The sequence below is a fragment of the Cucurbita maxima genome, unplaced genomic scaffold (assembly GCF_002738345.1).
Source record: "Cucurbita maxima cultivar Rimu unplaced genomic scaffold, Cmax_1.0 Cma_Scf00026, whole genome shotgun sequence".
NCBI classification, from domain to species: Eukaryota; Viridiplantae; Streptophyta; class Magnoliopsida; order Cucurbitales; family Cucurbitaceae; genus Cucurbita; species Cucurbita maxima.
The window spans coordinates 669,974-688,498 of NW_019272042.1; the positions used below are offsets into that span (position 1 = coordinate 669,974).

The 18,525-nt window shown below is 39.5% G+C and overlaps 4 protein-coding genes and 1 long non-coding RNA gene across 5 annotated transcripts in view; 2 read left to right on the top strand and 3 right to left on the bottom strand.

The window, feature by feature from the left end:
* Window positions 1–4,660, bottom strand: part of LOC111498856 (protein transport protein Sec24-like At4g32640) — a 15,770-nt gene extending 11,110 nt beyond the window's left edge. Inside the window, exons 1-8 of the mRNA XM_023150210.1 lie at window positions 4,542–4,660; window positions 3,245–4,219; window positions 2,529–2,759; window positions 2,265–2,339; window positions 2,039–2,137; window positions 1,592–1,703; window positions 1,102–1,229; window positions 480–599 (exon numbers count right to left, since the gene is read on the bottom strand). Of these exons, the coding sequence (XP_023005978.1) occupies window positions 480–599; window positions 1,102–1,229; window positions 1,592–1,703; window positions 2,039–2,137; window positions 2,265–2,339; window positions 2,529–2,759; window positions 3,245–4,132 (1,653 nt within the window). The 5' untranslated portion in view covers window positions 4,133–4,219; window positions 4,542–4,660. The remainder of the gene's footprint in view (window positions 1–479; window positions 600–1,101; window positions 1,230–1,591; window positions 1,704–2,038; window positions 2,138–2,264; window positions 2,340–2,528; window positions 2,760–3,244; window positions 4,220–4,541) is intronic.
* LOC111498857 (surfeit locus protein 6-like) overlaps window positions 1–8,327 on the top strand; it is a 10,756-nt gene extending 2,429 nt beyond the window's left edge. Inside the window, exons 2-3 of the mRNA XM_023150211.1 lie at window positions 5,289–5,383; window positions 6,824–8,327. Coding sequence (XP_023005979.1) covers window positions 5,342–5,383; window positions 6,824–7,876 — 1,095 coding nt within the window. The 5' untranslated portion in view covers window positions 5,289–5,341 and the 3' untranslated portion in view covers window positions 7,877–8,327. The remainder of the gene's footprint in view (window positions 1–5,288; window positions 5,384–6,823) is intronic.
* LOC111498859 lies at window positions 2,935–3,229 on the bottom strand. The gene is made up of 2 exons (XR_002720873.1): window positions 3,027–3,229; window positions 2,935–2,985 (listed from the first exon to the last, which is right to left on the bottom strand). It is a non-coding gene; the product is annotated as an uncharacterized LOC111498859 (long non-coding RNA).
* A 128-nt stretch (window positions 8,328–8,455) lies between the features above and the next one.
* On the bottom strand, window positions 8,456–10,185 carry LOC111498858. Its single transcript, XM_023150212.1, has 3 exons — window positions 9,956–10,185; window positions 8,986–9,160; window positions 8,456–8,896 (listed from the first exon to the last, which is right to left on the bottom strand). Exons 1-3 carry the CDS (start codon window positions 10,083–10,085, stop codon window positions 8,662–8,664), a joined length of 540 nt encoding a protein of 179 aa, XP_023005980.1. The 5' UTR covers window positions 10,086–10,185; the 3' UTR covers window positions 8,456–8,661.
* A 1,277-nt stretch (window positions 10,186–11,462) lies between these two features.
* Window positions 11,463–18,424, top strand: LOC111498923 (glutamyl-tRNA(Gln) amidotransferase subunit B, chloroplastic/mitochondrial-like). Its single transcript, XM_023150284.1, is given in 10 exon segments — window positions 11,463–11,601; window positions 11,844–12,516; window positions 12,721–12,930; window positions 15,114–15,254; window positions 15,359–15,428; window positions 15,431–15,561; window positions 16,407–16,604; window positions 16,741–16,809; window positions 17,739–17,855; window positions 17,977–18,424. Coding segments are annotated over 9 exon segments (1,641 nt in total). The 5' UTR covers window positions 11,463–11,601; window positions 11,844–11,892; the 3' UTR covers window positions 18,058–18,424.
* Window positions 18,425–18,525: the final 101 nt, after the last annotated feature.

Here is an 18,525-nt window from a genome sequence, read left to right on the forward strand (position 1 = left end):
AAAAAAAAAAAAAAAAAAAAAAAAAAAAAAAAAAAAAAAAAAAAAAAAAAAAAAAAAAAAAAAAAAAAAAAAAAAGAAATCTAGCGATAATAAACTGATACAACAGTTCCCAACGCCTAGGATTAAAAATTTAAATGGCAAAATTGAATTGTCAAAAAGAAATGTAATCATATCAAAACCTATTATTATTGCAGTTTCAGTTTATGGAAGACAAGAAAGCAGATTCGCAAGAAGTTGCTCTTCCACAACATACCAACCCAATGCTATTATTTCAGACTAGTTTAAATAGTTATAGAAACAAAAGAAAGGTTAAGGGTCATGTAAAACCAATTTTTTATGGTCATGCATCAAATACCACAAGAAAGGAAAAATCATAAACCCTCGTAAAAAAGTATAAATGTCACAGAGTATTATTGACAGCTATGAATTATAAACACATACATGCATATATAATGCATCCAGTGAAATGTAGAACTTACTGGAAGATCCGAAATAACTTGACTAATTGCACTGCATGCTGCAGCAGTGGCACCAGTTTGTATAGCATTCATGGACACATCGATGAGGAAAAAATAAACAGCTGGCATTGGATCACGCACCTGGAGTCAAAATGCATCAGAAGCAGTATGTCAATGTGTGTCTGTGTGCACACGTGCATATAGTCAAAATAGCTTGGACTTAACAAACTAAAGAGAGGGAGAGAAAAAAAATAAATAAATAAGACCTAATCCAGCTTAACTCTACCTCAATTAGTTTGTTTTTTTCTTACATTAGAAACATGATATTTCATAGATCAATGAAATATGCGAGAGAAAACCAACGCCAAAAGCCAAGAGAGGTTAGAAGAAAGCCCTCCAATAAGTCATGATATCATTTAGTGAGCCTTAATGGCTTAGTTTTTGTTGCCAAGGGCCTCCTCATCCCATTCACTTGAGGCTGTTTCTCTCATTTATTATCAGTTTGTTTCTTATTGGCAAAAAAATAAAAATAAAAGGAAGGAAACTGGTCTCCATCCATTAAAAATCAATAATGACTAAACACCTAAGATAAGAACGAAACTAACGTCCATGCTAATGGACTAACATAAACCAACTACCATACCATGTATTCCTTAGAAGCAACAAATTCTACTGTTCCCCTGCACAGTTCGGGCCTTTCATCAGCATCTCTTCTTCTACCATCAGGACCAAGATTACAGTGGTATTCACGAGGAGTCTCATCAGTAAAACCTGAAAAAGGAATGGCACAGGGTTTTAGGTCACCACCTACAAAGGAAAGGAAGAATAGAATTCCACACATGCAAGAAATCCTTTGACATTCGACAAAAGGCAGTATTGTGTATTTTATAACAATAAGGAGGTGACTGACAGAAATGAAGCCAGATAGGTAATGAGCTTCAAAGTAACGCCCTTAACTAAAAAATTACCAAGAGTGACATCACGAATTCAGAAAATATGCAAAGACAGTAAGTAAACCTAGTTGCAGAAATGATGAATGATAGTCCTATGTCAATCAAACAACAAATTTCCAAACTTTAAGAGAAACAACATGAGAATATCCCACTAAAAAATTAGTAAACATCTTCACTGACCACATAAGTTACAGATGAATCGCCTTCCCTGATCAATGAACTTCATAAAAGGATTTATATAGCCTTTGCAGCGAGAACATCGGACAGGCCCACTTTCCCCAAAATCCACAACCTATAATATAAAATCCATCGAATAAACAAATGGCATCACTGTTTAATAAAATTCAACAACTTGACAAGATAAAAAACCAAAAAATTGCAACAATGTTCTCCTAATATGTAAAAAATTAAAGAAACAAGAGTGTATTTATAACCATTGCATAACAAATAAATTCATTTGAAGGCTGATGATATAGTAAGATACGGGTAATTGTGTAATTTCTGTTAAAGATTGTCGTTCTTCTGGATTAGATTCTTCATTGGTTTTGATAGTTGTTGGTACAGCTTAACGGTTATCATTGCATCTTTAGCTTATTAAGAATAGCAAAAAAGGGATGCATTACACACTTGGATGGGCTCCTCAGAAGGATGTAGAAGAGCAAATGGTTGGACTAGCAAAGCTAACTGCATGGCTGATGTATTCAAAAGATCAGCTGTGCATGGGATCTGAAAATTGTGAAAAGTCAGAGACCATAAGATATCAAGATACAGAGACTTCGCAAGGCAACCATCAACGAAGATATGAAGCAAAAGATAAACAGGGAAAATGATGAAATGAAAACTAGTCCTTCACCTGGCCAATGGTGCACCTCATAAAACGTGGACTGCAATTCCCAGTGTCTCTTGCAATAAACTCACTTGATGCAGGCTTCACAAAGTTTAAAGAAGGAAATGATAACATTAAAGCTTGAAAGAAATAAACACAAGCTGAAGTAAATAAAGTTGAAATTCATGTTCATGCAACAAGACTATCAGTAATATCCCTAGGACAGGATATCAAAGATTGGGGAAATAAAAAAGTAGAACATAATTAACAACATGTAGATCGAGAAAGTACCGGGGGAAGAGTCGCCTGGTTGCCTTGACGAGTGTCAAACAGGACAACTGATGAATTTGGAACGGGCCTTGGTATTTGATTAGGATCAATTTTTGATTGTGTGGCTGCAGGAGATCCGGTTTGACCAATAGCAGGTGAGATGGTAGTCATAGATTGGTTAGGTGGAGGTGGCACCATCCCAAACATTCTAGGTGGCTGCAATTGACCAGTAATAGGTGGAGGAGCTGTCCCCTAGTTTCAAAAAAAGGAAAGGATCATGTTTTTTTCCCAAACAAGGAACTTAGCTTTCATGAAAACAAATGAAAAAACAAAAGTATGGGCGAGATGAAAAGGAAGTACTTGAAACATGTGTCTGAAAAACAAAATCGAAAGAAGCTGTACATGACACAATGGGCAACTTCTGCTATTTTTTTTTTTTTTTTTTCCATGCGTCTTCTGACTTTAAACAAATTATTGACTTTCAGCAGTTCAAGATAAATCTGGAAACTCTCTCCTCACGTCTAAAATTGGGAGTTATGTAGTAGAGTAGGTACCATATGCCTATAAAGCGCATGTCCAAAAACTTGTAAACTCTTTCTCTAATTCAATCCCCAAAAAAGAATATGTATACACAGACACATATTTTTACAAGTGTATGCAAGCCTGAGCATAGGTTTGCAACTTCACCTAACTACTACATAATGCATAAACTCAACAAGTTAAAAGTGAACGGCTACCTGACCAGCTTGCATTGGCCATGTTGGTGGCCCAAATGGGGAACCTGAAGGTGGCGCTACTCCTTGAGATGCCAACTGAAATGGTGGTGCTGATTGCCCGGGAGGACCTGATTGAGCCAAGAATCCAGGGCCACCTGGAACAGAATGCATATATGGAGTCTGAACAGATGCTCCCATTGGTGGAGGACCAACGGATGGTGGAGGACCTTGTGGTGCATTGACTGCTGGAGGAAAACGTGGTCCACCAGGGAAGTTGTTCTGAGCGAATGCTGGAGGGCCATTACTCAATGTACCACTCTGAGCATTTGGTGGAGGCATGCTTGGGCTACTACCAGAAGGGGGAAATGTTGCACTTGGACGTGCACCAAGTGGAGGTGCACCAAGGGGAGGCGCAGCTGAACTACTGGACAAACCTGAGGAAATAACAGTGTTTGAAGGTGGTGGCCTATGAGACGGTTGGCCAGGACCCCCAACGCCTGGCGGAGGTGGCCTAGATACTAATGGAGATGGTTGTCCAACAGGCGGCCCACTGGGTCTCATTGGAGCCATGTTGGGAGGTAATGCAGATGGTGGAGGCCCTAATGAAGGCATATTAGGTCGGGTAATTGAAGCCGGGGGTGGACCTGGGCGTGAAAATTGAGGTGGCGCACCGGAAATCCCAGTTGGTGGGGGTGCCGACGAAGGAAAAGGTGGCGATTGACCAAATGGAGGCCTGGGGAACGAATTGGGCATTGAAGGAGGTCGATTGAGATTCATATTGTGAAAATTATCAGCTAAAGAACCTGGATTTGTCTGAGAATTGGGGTAGTAATTAGGCGGTGGTGCTGGAGCTTGATTGCTGTTGCTTTCATTGGGCCGAGGTGCCCCTGGAGGCACAAGAGCTGCCATTGATCAACCAGATTTCAGGATTTCCTACAATTCAATGGAATCCCTCGATACAAACTCGCTCTGTGGATTCAACAACCCAAGTCAACTCTGCAAGAATACACCAAATCAACAATAAGATCAAGAATTCCCAAATCCCCGAATTTCCACAGAAATCTAACACAAACAAGATTCAATTCTCATATTCATCACCCATTTCGCCTTCTTAAAAACCCAAAAGCCAAAAATGAAATCGACGTATGTTCTCTCGATCGACCATCGAGCAGATCACCAATAACATTCAATCCGAAATTCCAGATTTCCAACAAAAAATCCAACAGAATTAAACAAATTTAAGATTTACAAGAAGAAATGACACATCAGAATCAAAGATCCACAACACAAATTGGATCCCTGGGCGAGGAAAACGAACCTGGTGGGTTGTTGATGCAGCGGCTAGTCGTAAGAACACGAGACCCGGCACCGGCATACGAGGCCCCAAGTGAGAGAGAAACAGAAACGTATAATGAGCACATGCAACTATCAAATGCCCGTTTGTATATTATTTACGGAAATTTTCATTTTTAAACCTATCTTTATTAAATAATATTTTATTTTTTCTCATTCACAAATTAATTTTAATAAATAAGAAAAATAAAGTAAAAATAATTCTGTAAAAATTAATAATTTTCAACCATTTATTTTGAACTTTAATGTCAAACATTTAATAACCCATTTAATGCATAAGATAAAAAAAAACTTATTTTACTATTTTTAAATAATACCTTAATAAATAGTTAATTTTTTAATTTTTTTAAAAATTTAAAGTTATATTATAACAATTTTTTTATAATTATTTGTAATTTTAAGTGAGTACTATTAGTTAATTAATTTATAATTTATCAAAATTAATACAATTAATTATTTAATTATAATAAATAATAATAATGTAATTAAATATATATTAAATGAAAGAAATTTATTTATTTGCTAAAATTATTAATTAATTATCTAACAGGCTACAAGCCCAGTTTCTAATTAAGCCTGTTTCATAAGATGGGCCGTCTTACAAGTGGCCCAAGCCCAATTTCATATCCAGATGAAGTGAAAAGACGCCCAACACCTTCCTTCGAAAAAGAAAAAGTATAAATAGTAACAGAGCATTATTTACTATTTTCCTGCCCTAATTTTTTTGCGTGTTCGTTTGGGAGCAAGTAGAAGGCGAGGTTGAAGATGACTGCGCCAGACACTGTAGCTTCCTCTTCCCAAGTGAAGGTATAATTCTGTCCTCCTTTTCTCTTTAATGGCGGAAAGCGACCTTCTGCACTCTTTCGCGCTTCGTTTTCTGCTTCCTCTTTTTCTTGAGGCTTACTTCGGTCTTCCGTTTTTTGTGGAATTTATTGGTGCTTTGTTTGATTCTAAGGATATGAGTAGTTTGCGCAGTGGTGTGACGGTGTTTGGAATACATTGGTGCTTTGTTTGATTCTGAGGATACGAGTAGTTTACTCAGTGGTGTACCGGTGTTTGGTTTATTCGAATTCTGATATTGTTTTTTGGACTGTAGTTAATACTCCTTGGAAGGATACTTCTACTGATTTTAAGAAATCTCGCTATTTGGTATACACATTAAATATATTTTGGTTCTACTATGGATCTTACTTTTATTCACAGTGCCGTGGTAGTTAATAGGCTACTCGTTGAAAGTATTGGTTTTTTTTTTGTGTACTTCGGATTGTTCTTACCCTCCTTGGACTTGGGGTGCTCGTTTTAGTTTAGGTGTTGCTATTGTTGGAAATGATGGATTGCGTGGTCCAGAAACATTGTTCTGCTCTCATCTACTGAGACCATTCTTCGAACTTCATCTCAGTGAGTTAAACTAGCCGACAAACGAATCCAATTGACCCAAAATAAGTTGGCGTCTTTTCCTTAAAAATACCGTGCCAGCTCCCCTCCTTCTTTCTCCTTTAGACCAACGATCGGCTCTCTTTCTCAGAGTTTCACATCGAAAAAGTATCGGAGAAGGGTATGTATCGCATCACATCTCACTTGGTTCGTGTTCTACTTTGATTTCAACTCGGGACAGTAGGACTGGTTGAGTTTTGCTGGTTTATATTCATGATTTAGAGTCGTAATTTTAATAGATATTATACATTGGAGGCCCCAAAGGGAGTGGTCTGGTCTTCTAGTGGGCCTTAGGTGCAGACTTTCTTAAAAGGAAAAAAGATAGGCGTAGTAGGTTGGCAGGCAAGTATTCTGAGTGTTTTGCACCCGTTTGTTCATTTCCCTAATCTTAGCCCTCTCGCTCCCTCCGTCTCTTCTTCTGTTTTACTTTTTTAGACTAGCAGTCCAGGATTAAAACCAACTAAACCTAAGCGCTTACACCCTTATTTAAAACTAGGCAGGAAAATTCTTCCTTTTGAGAGTAAAAGAGTGCTTGTTTACCTCTCAAGCTTGGATCTCTATGAATTTGGAGGAGTGTTTAAAATGTTCTGTTGATTGTAATTGCCTCTTCGATAAGAAAATACAGGTAAAAATCGACTGTATTTTAACTTTTAAAAAAAAAAGAATTAAAATTTACTCTTTACCGATGCCCTATTGCTCACTTATTTTTATGCAAATGACGAAGGGAAATGAAAATGGAGAATAATTGCTATCAGATATTCCCCCCTCATCTTACTTATTCATTTCCCCCCCGTTTTTATTTAATGGTTTCAGGTGAAGAAGAAAAAGCAGAAGACTGCCGCAGTTTCTAACTCCGGCATTGATCTGAAGTCCATTATCCATGGGCATGCATTGTTCTTTGACAAGTTAGTGGAACTTATCCCAGCGAGGTTCTACTTACCTACTGATGAAAAAGAAAAACCTTGGTTTCAGGGCCTTAGCAAGACGGAAAAGGCAACGGCTAAGAAGGAATCAAAGGAAAACCTTAAGAAAGTACGAAGAGATCGTATGGATCCGGAAAAGTCTTCTAAATCAACCCTTGATTTGCTTAAAGAAAGCTTAGAAAATGAAAAGTTGAAAAATGAGAGTGATGGTGATGAAGAGGATGTTAAGCCAATGGCATCTGGGTTGGGTGGTGATGACCGGTCAGTGACATATGAAGAACTTAGACAACGGCTTCATCGGAAAATTGAGGAGTTCCGGGGGAATAGAAATACAGGATGTTCAAACAGGGAAAAGAAGAGAAATGAAAGAAACGAGAGAAGGGAACTTTTCCAGAAGAAGCGCAAGAGAGAAAGTGAGTCTGAGGACAAAAAATTAGTCACTACCCAATCGAGGGTCGAAATGGAGAGGAATGTAGAGGAGGCCACCAAAGAACTTGCGTTTGGTCATGTTAAACTAGGAACTGAAGAAGAGGACGGCAAGAATAAGAAGAGAAAACTCTCCAAGCTGAAGGAGCTTGAAAAGGCAAAAAAGTTGGAGGAAGCGAAGAAGGACCCTGAAACGGGCGAGATAATATTGAAGAAGCATTCTTGGAAAGCAGCAACAAGTAGAGCTGCTGGGGTTAAAGTTCATGATGATCCTCAGCGTCTGATGAAGAGCTTACGGAAAGAAAAGAAACAGCAGCTGAAGAGTATTGAGAAATGGAAAGGAAGGATTGAAACCACCCAAAAGATGAAATCAGAAAGACAACAAAAGAGATCAGGAAACATAGCTCAGAAAATCCATGATAAGAAGATGAAACGTATTGCTAAGAGGGAGAAGAAACTTATGCGCCCTGGGTTCGAAGGTCGCAAGGAAGGTTTCATCAACGAAAGCACTGGATAAAAGTGAAGAGAAGTAAGTGCAACCTTTACAATTTCTGTCCCAGTTTTGCTCTCTAGCTTTGAGGTTGGAAATGAAATTTGTTGATTTATTCACATCCTTGATAACCTTCGCCTCATATATATGTTTGGGGACGTCATTTTAACATCAAAATCTGCGGACCCAATTCATCAATCAAATCAGTTACCACCCTAGTTGACAGTTTCCCTTGATCAGCATCAGGTTAAAGATTATTAGTTCGAGAATGTATGTCTTTGGCAGTGTTAGTATTTAGTTCACAAATTACCAACCAATGCTCGTTTGAGTAGTACTTAGTACACAGTTTTTGTCTAATATGTAGTTCTCTTACTCCCAAAATTTAGACTAGCCACTGTTCTTAGTTTTTAAGTTCGATTGGTCTATGTGACCGATAAATGTGCTTCATGATTATGATCGAACAACCTTGATTCACCCTTAAGATGATATCGCAGGTAATTCTATTTCTCAATCCTTCTAGACTTCAGCAAGTGTTGCAACCGCCTTCAACGGCGTTTTGCATTTTTATTAATTAGTGTTCTATAGGCTCATCTTCTTGTTATGAAAATGGCAGTTCATTATTGGTTACATATATTGGTTTAGTGTTGGTCTGTTCATATCCTTGTTTCATTGTGAAACATACCAATCTCTTATTAAACATGCTACATTGAGGTTTTGAAAGAGATGACAGAACCAGAAACTGTGTGTCCTTGCACGAAAACAAAGCAAGAGAAAAACAAACCAACTGATATCATACATAACAACCATCTGTTCTAAACCACCCTGGTCCCGGCAGTTCCCTTGGGAGGCTCTCCAGGAACTGCAGTTCCTCCGCCCATGCCATAGTCGGTATCCCAATAACCAGGGCCGTAGCGGCGGCTGAAGATCCCAGCGTGGAGCAGGAGCAGATACAGAAGCTGGGTGATGGTCAATATTATTATGAAAGCTTCCACAACTCTCAGCCTCCACCCTCTGTGGCCTCCTATGCTGATTTGCTTGCAGGCCAGGCTGTGAAAAGGGAAATGAAAAAAGGAATCTTAGAATTTCTCAAGTGTAAATGGAAGAGAAATATGGTTGTGAAAGTAATAGAAAGTTACCCAAAAGCTAGAACAGTTACAGCCCAAGTGAGCAATGAAGTTGATCCTGCGCCGGCGAGGCTGTCGCTCCTCCAAGCTCTGATATGGTAGAGTCCAGCCAGTTTTGATGCCACTCCCATAACTGCTGTTAGCATTGCAAATGTCAAGAAAAACGGCGTGAGCGAGCCTCCCATACCTTGTCCAGTCCAAAAACCAAAAACAACCGTCAATGTCTCTTCTTTGGGTTAAAAAAAAAATGAGGCCGAACAATGCAAGCATAGCTCATGATTAGCATAATTATGCTTTTAAAAGCTGACAATTTGTGTTTAAGAGAGTTTTTGCATTTTTCCCCCAAGAACAAACATCTGGAGATCTCACTTAAAAATCTCTCCCCAGATCTCTCCCCCAACAGACCCGTTTTAATGAGGAAAGCGTGCGTGGGAAAATATCTTCCTCCTTAGGAGACATGTTTTAAAGACCTCGAGGAAAAGTGTGGAAGGAGACATGTTTTAAAGACCTCGAGGAAAAGTGTGGAAAATCTAGTCCTAGATGTGTTTTAAAAAGCGTCCTAAAATCTCCCCCTAGCACGTAGAAGACATGTTTTTAGACCTTGAGAAAAAGAAAAAGGGTGGGAAAATCTCTTTCTAGAGAGATCTTAAAGCATCCTAAAATTGGAGAAATTTCTCTGTAGCAAACACGGTTTTAGCGTGTGAAAATACCTTCCTCCTTGAAAGACATGTTTTAAAGACCTTCGGAAAAAGAAGCGTGTGAAACTCTCTTCCTAAATGAGGCGTTTTTCGTTTTAGAAATTAAAAAGGACAAATATCTACCAACGATGAGTTTGGTAGCGATTCGTAGCGATGACATTAGACTATTAAGTACATTCTCAAGGACAGAAAATGATCAAATAATCAAAAAGAAAATGGTTGAAAAGACACCAAGAACTACATAACTTGATGCAAGACTCCAAACATTGAAAAGCAAAACTTACTAGGATGGTAGGTTGTGCCATTGATGTATCTATTAATACACCAACTAGCAAACCCAAGGAGGATAAAATACATGATCAAGTTGAGAAACAGCAATGGAGCTGCCATGTTCCTTCCCATGGTTTGAGCCATCTTCCTGTCTCCAAAAACCAGAAATAAACAACAGCTGCGAAGATGATGATATTATCACAAACCGAAAGCACATAAGGCAAAAGCTTTTAATACATTCCCACATCGACCAGAGCATGTAGTAATGAGACATATATAGGAGAACAAAGGTTTGGACATTACAGACACGTGTGAACCATCTGTGTTGCATGCTTTGTTACAGGCACACGTGTTAGGACACTTGTCAATGGGCTTCCTTTCGAACCCCCTCTGGGAATGCATCTCGAAGTTGATCAAACGGTGCAGATTTGTTATCCAGTGAGGCTGAAAAGTATGTGCCTTCTTTTGTTGCGTGGTTTGATATGGCAGCAGAATAAAGAATAAAGAGAATTATGTCTCATTGATTAGGTGGATTTGTTCATAAATGGTGCAATAGATATATGATTGGTCCTTCATCTTTATCACATTTTTCCATTTCATCCTTCTCGTATGGTCTATCAACTTCATCGCTAGTAAATATTGTTCGTTTTGACCAATTACGTATCGTCGTTAGCCTCCCGATTTTAGAGAGAGGTTTTCTTCTTCTCTCAAACCAATGTGAGATCTCATCCTCCACTCTTAAGGGGTCCAACTTCCTTGCTTGCACACTGCTTGATGCCTAGCGTTGATACCATTTTTCGATTTGTGTGTGTCATCCTTCGCTACGCTAATCTTCACTATATCATTCCAATTTTATCGGATGTCTTTGGAGTGTGAGATCTCATATGGTTTGAAAGGGAAACGAAACCTTCCTTACAAGGATATGGAAACATCTCTAGTAGACACGTTCTTAAACTATAAAGCTGACGACGATATGTAACGGACCAAAGCAAACAATATTTACTAGTGAATTTTCGTTTTTTCCTTTCATGGTTTATGATTTGTTTTAACCCTTTCGGATTAGATATGGATTTGTTAAGACTTTACTCTGGATGTTTATTCCATTTTCCCATTTCATCTTTGTCCATGTAGCTAAGATGATAGGGTCTAATTTATCAAGATGACAAGAGTAAATATTATCCACTTTTGCTTGTTATATATCGTCGTCAACTTCACGGTTTTAAACATATCAATTTCATATTCTTATAAGAAATATTCTGTTATCCACCCATTAATGTGAAAAAAGAAAAAAAAAACTTTAAAAAATAAATAATAGAATTGTAGATAATTATTAAAGTTATTTTACGGCTAAAATTAAATATTTGAAAACTTAAAAATAGAAATTAACGCTTAATTTAAAATTTTTAATTTTGAGTATATCAAATTGTTATTTTTTAAAAAAATATTTTAAGAAATAAATGTGTTTTTTAAAAAACTTCATTTATATATTTATTTTTTAAAATAAGAAAATGAAAATCTCTCCCTCGAACTCATGGTGGTAACTGGGCGACTCTCTTCGAATTTCAGTAAGCCGTAAGATAGAGTGGCCGATGTTCCTTTGAGAGAAGCACCCACGTCGAACTGCGGAAGTTGATCGCGCCGGCGGCAGATTTTCATTCGGGTTAGTCTAAAAATTACAAAATGTAATTGTCTGGATTTCTTTGAACGTCCCCTTTTTCTCTTCTGTTCTCATTTCTGCTTGTGAATCTTTGATGTTTCTATCATTGATATCGTTTTAATTTCTCTGCTGAATTGTTTCGTATCCCGCTTATGATGTGTGCTTCTTAATTTGATTTAAATTGCCTTCAAAGCTTGAAATCTTCATGGGATTCTTCATTTTTAGCTGTTTTCGTTGATTTGCAGCCGTGTTCTTTAACTGTTTGATGCTGGAAGAAGATTAGGGACTACAGAAATGGCATTTGCAGCACTGAGATGCATTCGATATCAATCTTTGTTGCTTCACCCTGCTGCTTTGTTTACTCAAAGGAGGAGAGTTTTGTATTTTTCTGTGAAAGCCTCGCAATCCCAAACAGCAACTCAAGAAAAGAAAAGGCCTACAGCGATTTCACCACATTTTGATAAACAGATTATTGATCAAATTTCCAAGAACTATGAAGCAACTATTGGTATTGAAACCCATGTCCAGCTCTCCACTCTCACCAAGGCCTTCTGTAGCTGCCCTTACAATTATGGTTCTTCCCCAAACACTAATATCTGCCCCATTTGTATGGGGCTTCCAGGTGCCTTGCCTGTTTTGAACTCAAAAGTGATTGAGTTTGCGGTGAAGTTGGGTCTTGCACTAAACTGCAGGTTATCTTTCAACTCAAAATTTGATAGGAAACAGTACTTTTACCCTGACCTCCCTAAGGGCTACCAAATCTCTCAGTTTGATATTCCAATTGCGAGCGGCGGTTATATTGATCTTGATCTTCCTCTCGAGTATGGTGGCGGGCATAGGCGGTTTGGTATCACCAGGGTTCACATGGAAGAGGACGCAGGAAAGCTGCTTCACTCTGAAAGTGGAAGCTACTCTCAGGAAATAATTTTGAATCTCTTATCTTATATTTATATGATCCTTATTTCAAGCAAATATCTTAGCCTATGATCTTAACAGACCTGTATTTTCTTCAATTTTATGGCCAGTTTCAATGAATGAGTTTCGTTATGGCGTGCTTTTATGTGTATATATGTTGAAATAATTGTCCTTGGCTGTTATATTGATTGTTTAAAGTATTTTCAGGTTGACTTAAACAGAGCAGGAGTCCCTTTGCTTGAGATTGTTTCTGAACCTGACATGAGAACTGGGATTGAGGCTGCAGAGTATGCTGCAGAATTGCAGAGGTTGGTTCGATATTTGGGTGTAAGTAATGGAAACATGCAAGAAGGTTCGCTTCGGTGTGATGTGAATGTCTCGGTTCGTCCTATTGGGCAGTCACAGTTTGGAACAAAGGTAGCTTAGTTCTTTCAAAAGTATTGTTTTAAAGACACTTAAGTGTTTCATGATTTGGTATGTAGTCGCAAGAGTATGACTCTGCTAGAATGTTATTGAAACCTTGCAAGTTTTGAAGCATCTTTTGATTGGATGAAATGACTCAATCGTCGTCTTTTCCCCTATCATTAAGTTTTAGTTGGATGGGTTGTTGAGGCTCAATTATTCTTTGGCTTCTTTATAAATATCAACAACCATTGTTACCTACTTCGATTCGATTATTATGGATGTTGAAAGTGAGAAGTCGTGGGGAAGGAGGGTGTGAGATCCCACATTGATTTGGGAGGTAAACGAAACTTTTTATAAGGGTGTGGAAACCTCTCCCTAGATAGTAGATGCGTTTTAAAAACTTTGAGTGAAAGTCTGAAAGGGAAAGCTTAAAGAGGAGAATATCTGTTAGCGGTGGGCTTGGGCTGTTACAAATGGTATCAAAGCCAGACAAGAGATTGAGCCCCGAAGAGGGGTGGACACGAGGCGGTGTGCAAGCAAGCACGCTGGGCCCCGAAGGGGGGTGAATTGAGAAGTCTCACACCGATTGGAGAAGGGAACGAATGCCAGCGAGGACGCTGGGTGTCACAACCATACTTTGAAGAGAGTAAGTTGTGACCCTCATGCCATGACAAGCAAAGTGGTGTCCCTCAAGAGACGCCCATCCGGCCATATGCGGGCCAAGATAGAAGAGTGTCATGATGCGATTGAGGAGGACGATGCATCATCCAACACACCACCACGCAAAGTGGGCATCGAAGACATGTTGAGACATAAGCAAGACAGAGACATCAGAATAGACATGAAGGGCAAAGATAGGCTTGTTGAAGGGCCGGGTAGGGCCCCGGGCATTAACTTCAAAAGTCGGGGTTTCGGAAAGAATTTGGGCATGCGGTTCGAGAGTTAAGTCCATCCATATGAAATATGAATGGTCGCCAAGTTTGGTATCAATCGGACATCGGACGACAATGCACGACACCGTATAACACCTTACCAAAATCATGTCTACATCTAGTAGAATGAAAATGGCTCAAAATGTACTATAGGGGTACCATGGTGTCAGCTCTCCACCACCCCTGGGCCCTGTGGCCTAAGTGAGCTACCCTGTGGCCTAAGTGAGCTACCCTGTGGCACATACGTGTGTCACAGTGTGGGCGAGTGTGCCGAGACGAGTGTCTCGGGCGACTTCCTTTGAAATGAATTTTTAAAGAACAGTACCGGGTGACACGGGTGTGCCGGTATTGCGCCCTAGCCCGCGTGTTGGAGGTTGCTATATACACCCGCTATCCGGTACGGTATCCGTAAATGACTTAGCATGGGCACGGGAGGGCCTATGCCTCGATAGAACCCGGATGGATGGATGTTCGGGAAGTCCCAATGAGATGAACGACACGCGGGCCCATTCTCGATGGCATGACCGAGCGAGTTATGATGGCCGATGACATTTCGAGATTCGGGATGGCGTCAAGACATATGGACCCTGTCGATGGGGATCGAGATGACAAGATGAGATGCGACGTTATATTGAGAGACCTTGGCCCGAGCAGAGGCAAGGTCGAGCCGAATGAGTTGGCCTAGTGTAGAGGCAAGTCGGACGTGTCACAGACAATTGAACATGCACACACAGGCGTGTGTGGTTGAACAAACTTGGATTTCGCACAAGCAAGGTTCGATTGGCGAAGACAAACCTCGTCTAAGGTCCGATGAAGCCACAAAGTCGGGACAAAAAATATATATGGGGCTTAATTCCCCTCAAGGCTAGTCGTGAGCGTGTCAAGATCACGACGCCGCACGGTCAGAAATGTAGGATCGTGACACTGGGCCCCCGAAGGGGGGTGGAATGTGAGATCCTACATTGATTGGGGAGGAGAACGAAACATTGTTTATAAGGGCGTGGAAACCTCTCCCTAGATAGTAGACGCGTTTCAAAAAACTTGAGGGGAAACTTGAAAGGAAAGCCCAAAGAAGACAATATCTACTCGCGGTGGGTTTGGGCCCTTACAAAGGAACTATTTGTGAAGGGGTAGTCTAAATGTGAGGATTCGGGCTTCACGATCTTTGAGTTTTCTATTAAGTTTGTCTTTCTTTCAACCAAGAACCAACTAATTGCATTGTGCAGTCTTATTATATATTTAATCACACTCATTGATTTGCAGGTGGAGATAAAAAACTTGAACTCATTTTCATCGGTGAGCAGAGCAATTGATTTTGAAATTTCAAGACAAGTGCTTCTCCATAGTCAAGGCCAAAGTGATCAAATTGTACAGGAAACCAGACTCTGGGAAGAAGGCGCTCAGGTTTTTCGTACTTTTTTCGTACACTCGAGTATCATCAGCATAACTTATGCTGATTTCTTTTTATTATTGTCAACTCATGTGCTCGCCTGTGTATTATTGCTTAGAAAACAATTACAATGAGGAAAAAGGAAGGACTTTCTGATTATCGATATTTTCCAGAGCCTGATCTTCCAGAAGTATCCTCACAAAAGAATACGTTGAGTATATCGGTGATTCTTTGCCTGAACTTCCCGAAACGAAGCGTAGAAGATACGAGAGTATGGGACTGAGCATGCAGGACGTGCTTTTCCTGGCAAATGACATTAGTGTGAGTTACCTGAGAATTTATACGCACTCAATAAGTTGGTTTTGGGTATTGCAATGTAAGTATGGCGTAAAAAGGAATTGAAGGTAAGGATAATATGAAGTTATTATAATGGCAACCATTTGATTAACTCTAAAAACACCTTGTAGAAAGGTGGGAGAGCAATAGCTTTGATAGGGGAAGTTTCTGGCTTCAAAGGAGTTTTCTTAAAAAGAAGGGAGCAAATTTTCGCAGCAAGTAGAGGCAAAAAAAAGTACTTTTAAGTTGAATTAGAAGGAATGCCCTTAGCTGTTACCAGTTCCCTACCTTTGTGAGATCCTATATTACGTTTGTGAGAGGAGAACGAAACATTCCTTTTAAGGGTGTGAAAACCTCTACCTAGAAAATGTGTTTTAAAACCTTGAAGGGAAGCCCGGAAGGGAAAGTCTAAAGAAGACAATATCTATTAGCGGTGGACCTGAGCTGTTACAAATGGTATCAGAGCCAGACATCATGCGGTGTGCCAGCGAGGACACTGGCCCCCAAGGGGGTGGATTGTGAGTTCCTACATTGGTTGGAGAGGAGAACGAAACATTCCTTATAAGGGTGTGGAAACCTCTCCCTAGCAAACACAATTTAAAACCTTGAAGGAAGCCCGAAAGGGAAAGTCTAAAGAGGACAATATCTGCTAGCGGTGGGCTTGGGCTGTTAAAGAATTGTTCTTTGTGTCCTTGAGTTCTGGAAAGTTATAAGGAAAACAAGCCAAAGTTCAAATGAAAATTCTTCAAAGCTGTGTACCATGGTTTTTCCTTTTCAATAATTGATTAGTTTTGCACTTTCTCTGTAACTTTGGGTGCATGACATCGTAGGTGGCTGAGTTTTTTGATGCAACTATTGCAAGGGGGGCCGAAGTGAAGCTGGCTGCCAATTGGATAATGGGTGATATTGCTGCCTACATGAAAAATGAGAAGTTGGCTATAAATGACATAAAGCTCACTCCCCAAGAGCTTGCTGAATTGATCGCTTCGATAAAAGGCGGTACTATTAGCGGAAAGATCGGGAAAGAGGTAAGTTTTTTTTCTTGCATAAGGACTTCTTTAAAATGTTCTTCAAAGTGTTACTGGTACCTTAAATTTGATGATTGGTTCTAGTTTAAATGTTAACATTTCTTATTGATGCATTTTCTTTTCGTATGCTGTATAGATTCTTTTCGAGTTGCTAGCTAAAGGTGGAACTGTAAAGGGGATGATTAAAGAAAAGGATTTGGTTCAGGTAAGTTGTTTAATCTAAAAAATTCATTGCCTTGTGTAAAAACTTTATCCCACCGCTAGTAGATATTGTCCACTTCGGCCCGTTATGAATCGCCGTCAGCCTCACGGTTTTAAAACGCGTTTGCTAGGTAGAGGTTTTCACACGCTTGTAAGAAATGTTTTGTCCCCCTCTCCAACCAATGTGGAATCTCACAATCCACCCCCTTTGGGACCCAGCGTCTCTCGTTGGTAGACCGCCTAGTGTCTGTCTCATATACCATAAAAGTAAGTAATCTCACACAATTGGAATCGACGCCATCCAGGTTGTTCTACATAATTAATAACAACACACGTGCTCCACTATCAAAGCCAGACATCAGGCGGTGTGCCAATGAGGACGTTGGGCCCCAAGGGGGGTAGATTGTGAGATTCCACATCGGTTGGAAAGGGAAAACCTCTCCCTAGTAGACGCGTTTTAAAACCATAAAGCTGACGACGACACATAATAGGCCAAAACAGACAATATCTACTAGCGATAGGCTTGACTTCGAGTATCTTTCATGTTAATGTTACTTGAGCTTGCCATATTGAGTGGCTAAATTGATTGTTTTTTAGACTTTTACCTGTGCCTGGCTAGAGAAGAGGTTAAAGCACTTCCACTCGAGAATAATTCATATTGTAGCATTGCTCAATGAAAGTAGTTCATCACTTCTTGCTTTTAACAGGTCTATTGCAGCTCGGTTTCTCTCAAACGATATACTAGCATAGTAACCTCAGCAAGGTTTATGTAATTCAATAACAAGATTGAGCCTTGGACTAGAATATCTTAGACTAATTGTTAAAAGGAATGAAGGCAATGGATATCTGGTTCATAGTTTTACTTGATAACGACACTAGGATACGAATAACGAACCGAAAGGATCTTCATTTCTGGCTATTCTGTAATGGCAGATTGCAGATCCTGCTGAGATAGAAAGAATGGTGGACAAAGTATTGGCAGAGAATCCGAAGCAGCTCGAGCAATATCGTGGTGGCAAAACCAAGCTGCAAGGCTTTTTTGCTGGCCAGGTGAAGGCGAATCCTAGTCAAAACTTAATTTACCACGATCATAAATCCGCCCTTGCTCGTTGCTCGTTCTTGTTCTTGTTCTTCCTCACTCACATATTTAAACAATAATCTCTTTTTGCAGGTAATGAAAGCATCCAAAGGTAAAGCAAATCCTGGGCTTCTAAACAAAATCCTCCTTGAGAAACTGAATGCCAAAAGCTAATGATTTTGTTCAACGGGTACGTATAATTCGTCGAGTTGCTCGAGACGACGGTTACTGTGTAAAATATTGAACTAGAATTTGATCTTGTTCTTTCCTTCAAGCTCTTCAGTACTCGAATGAAGAGGAACAGGGAGAGCTGCAGAATTGCTTCAACTCTGATAAATTTTTGCTGAAATTTCCTCTGATGAATTTTTTTTAGAATAAAATATAATTTTTTGCATTTTTTTACTATTTAAAAGGTAGAAACGTGTCACTTGGATCGAAAGAGCTAACCCTTCATTCAAAGGCTCACTTATTATCCCTTATTTTCTTAGTTACTTTCTTAGTGAAAGATTGGAAAAGACATCTCTTCATCACGAGATTGATCAGATGATAACTTCTAGCTTTAAGTATGATATAAGCCTCTGTCTTAACAAATATATTAATTGATAATCCTTGCATCTTTCTCTAGACCTCCGAGAAAAGCTT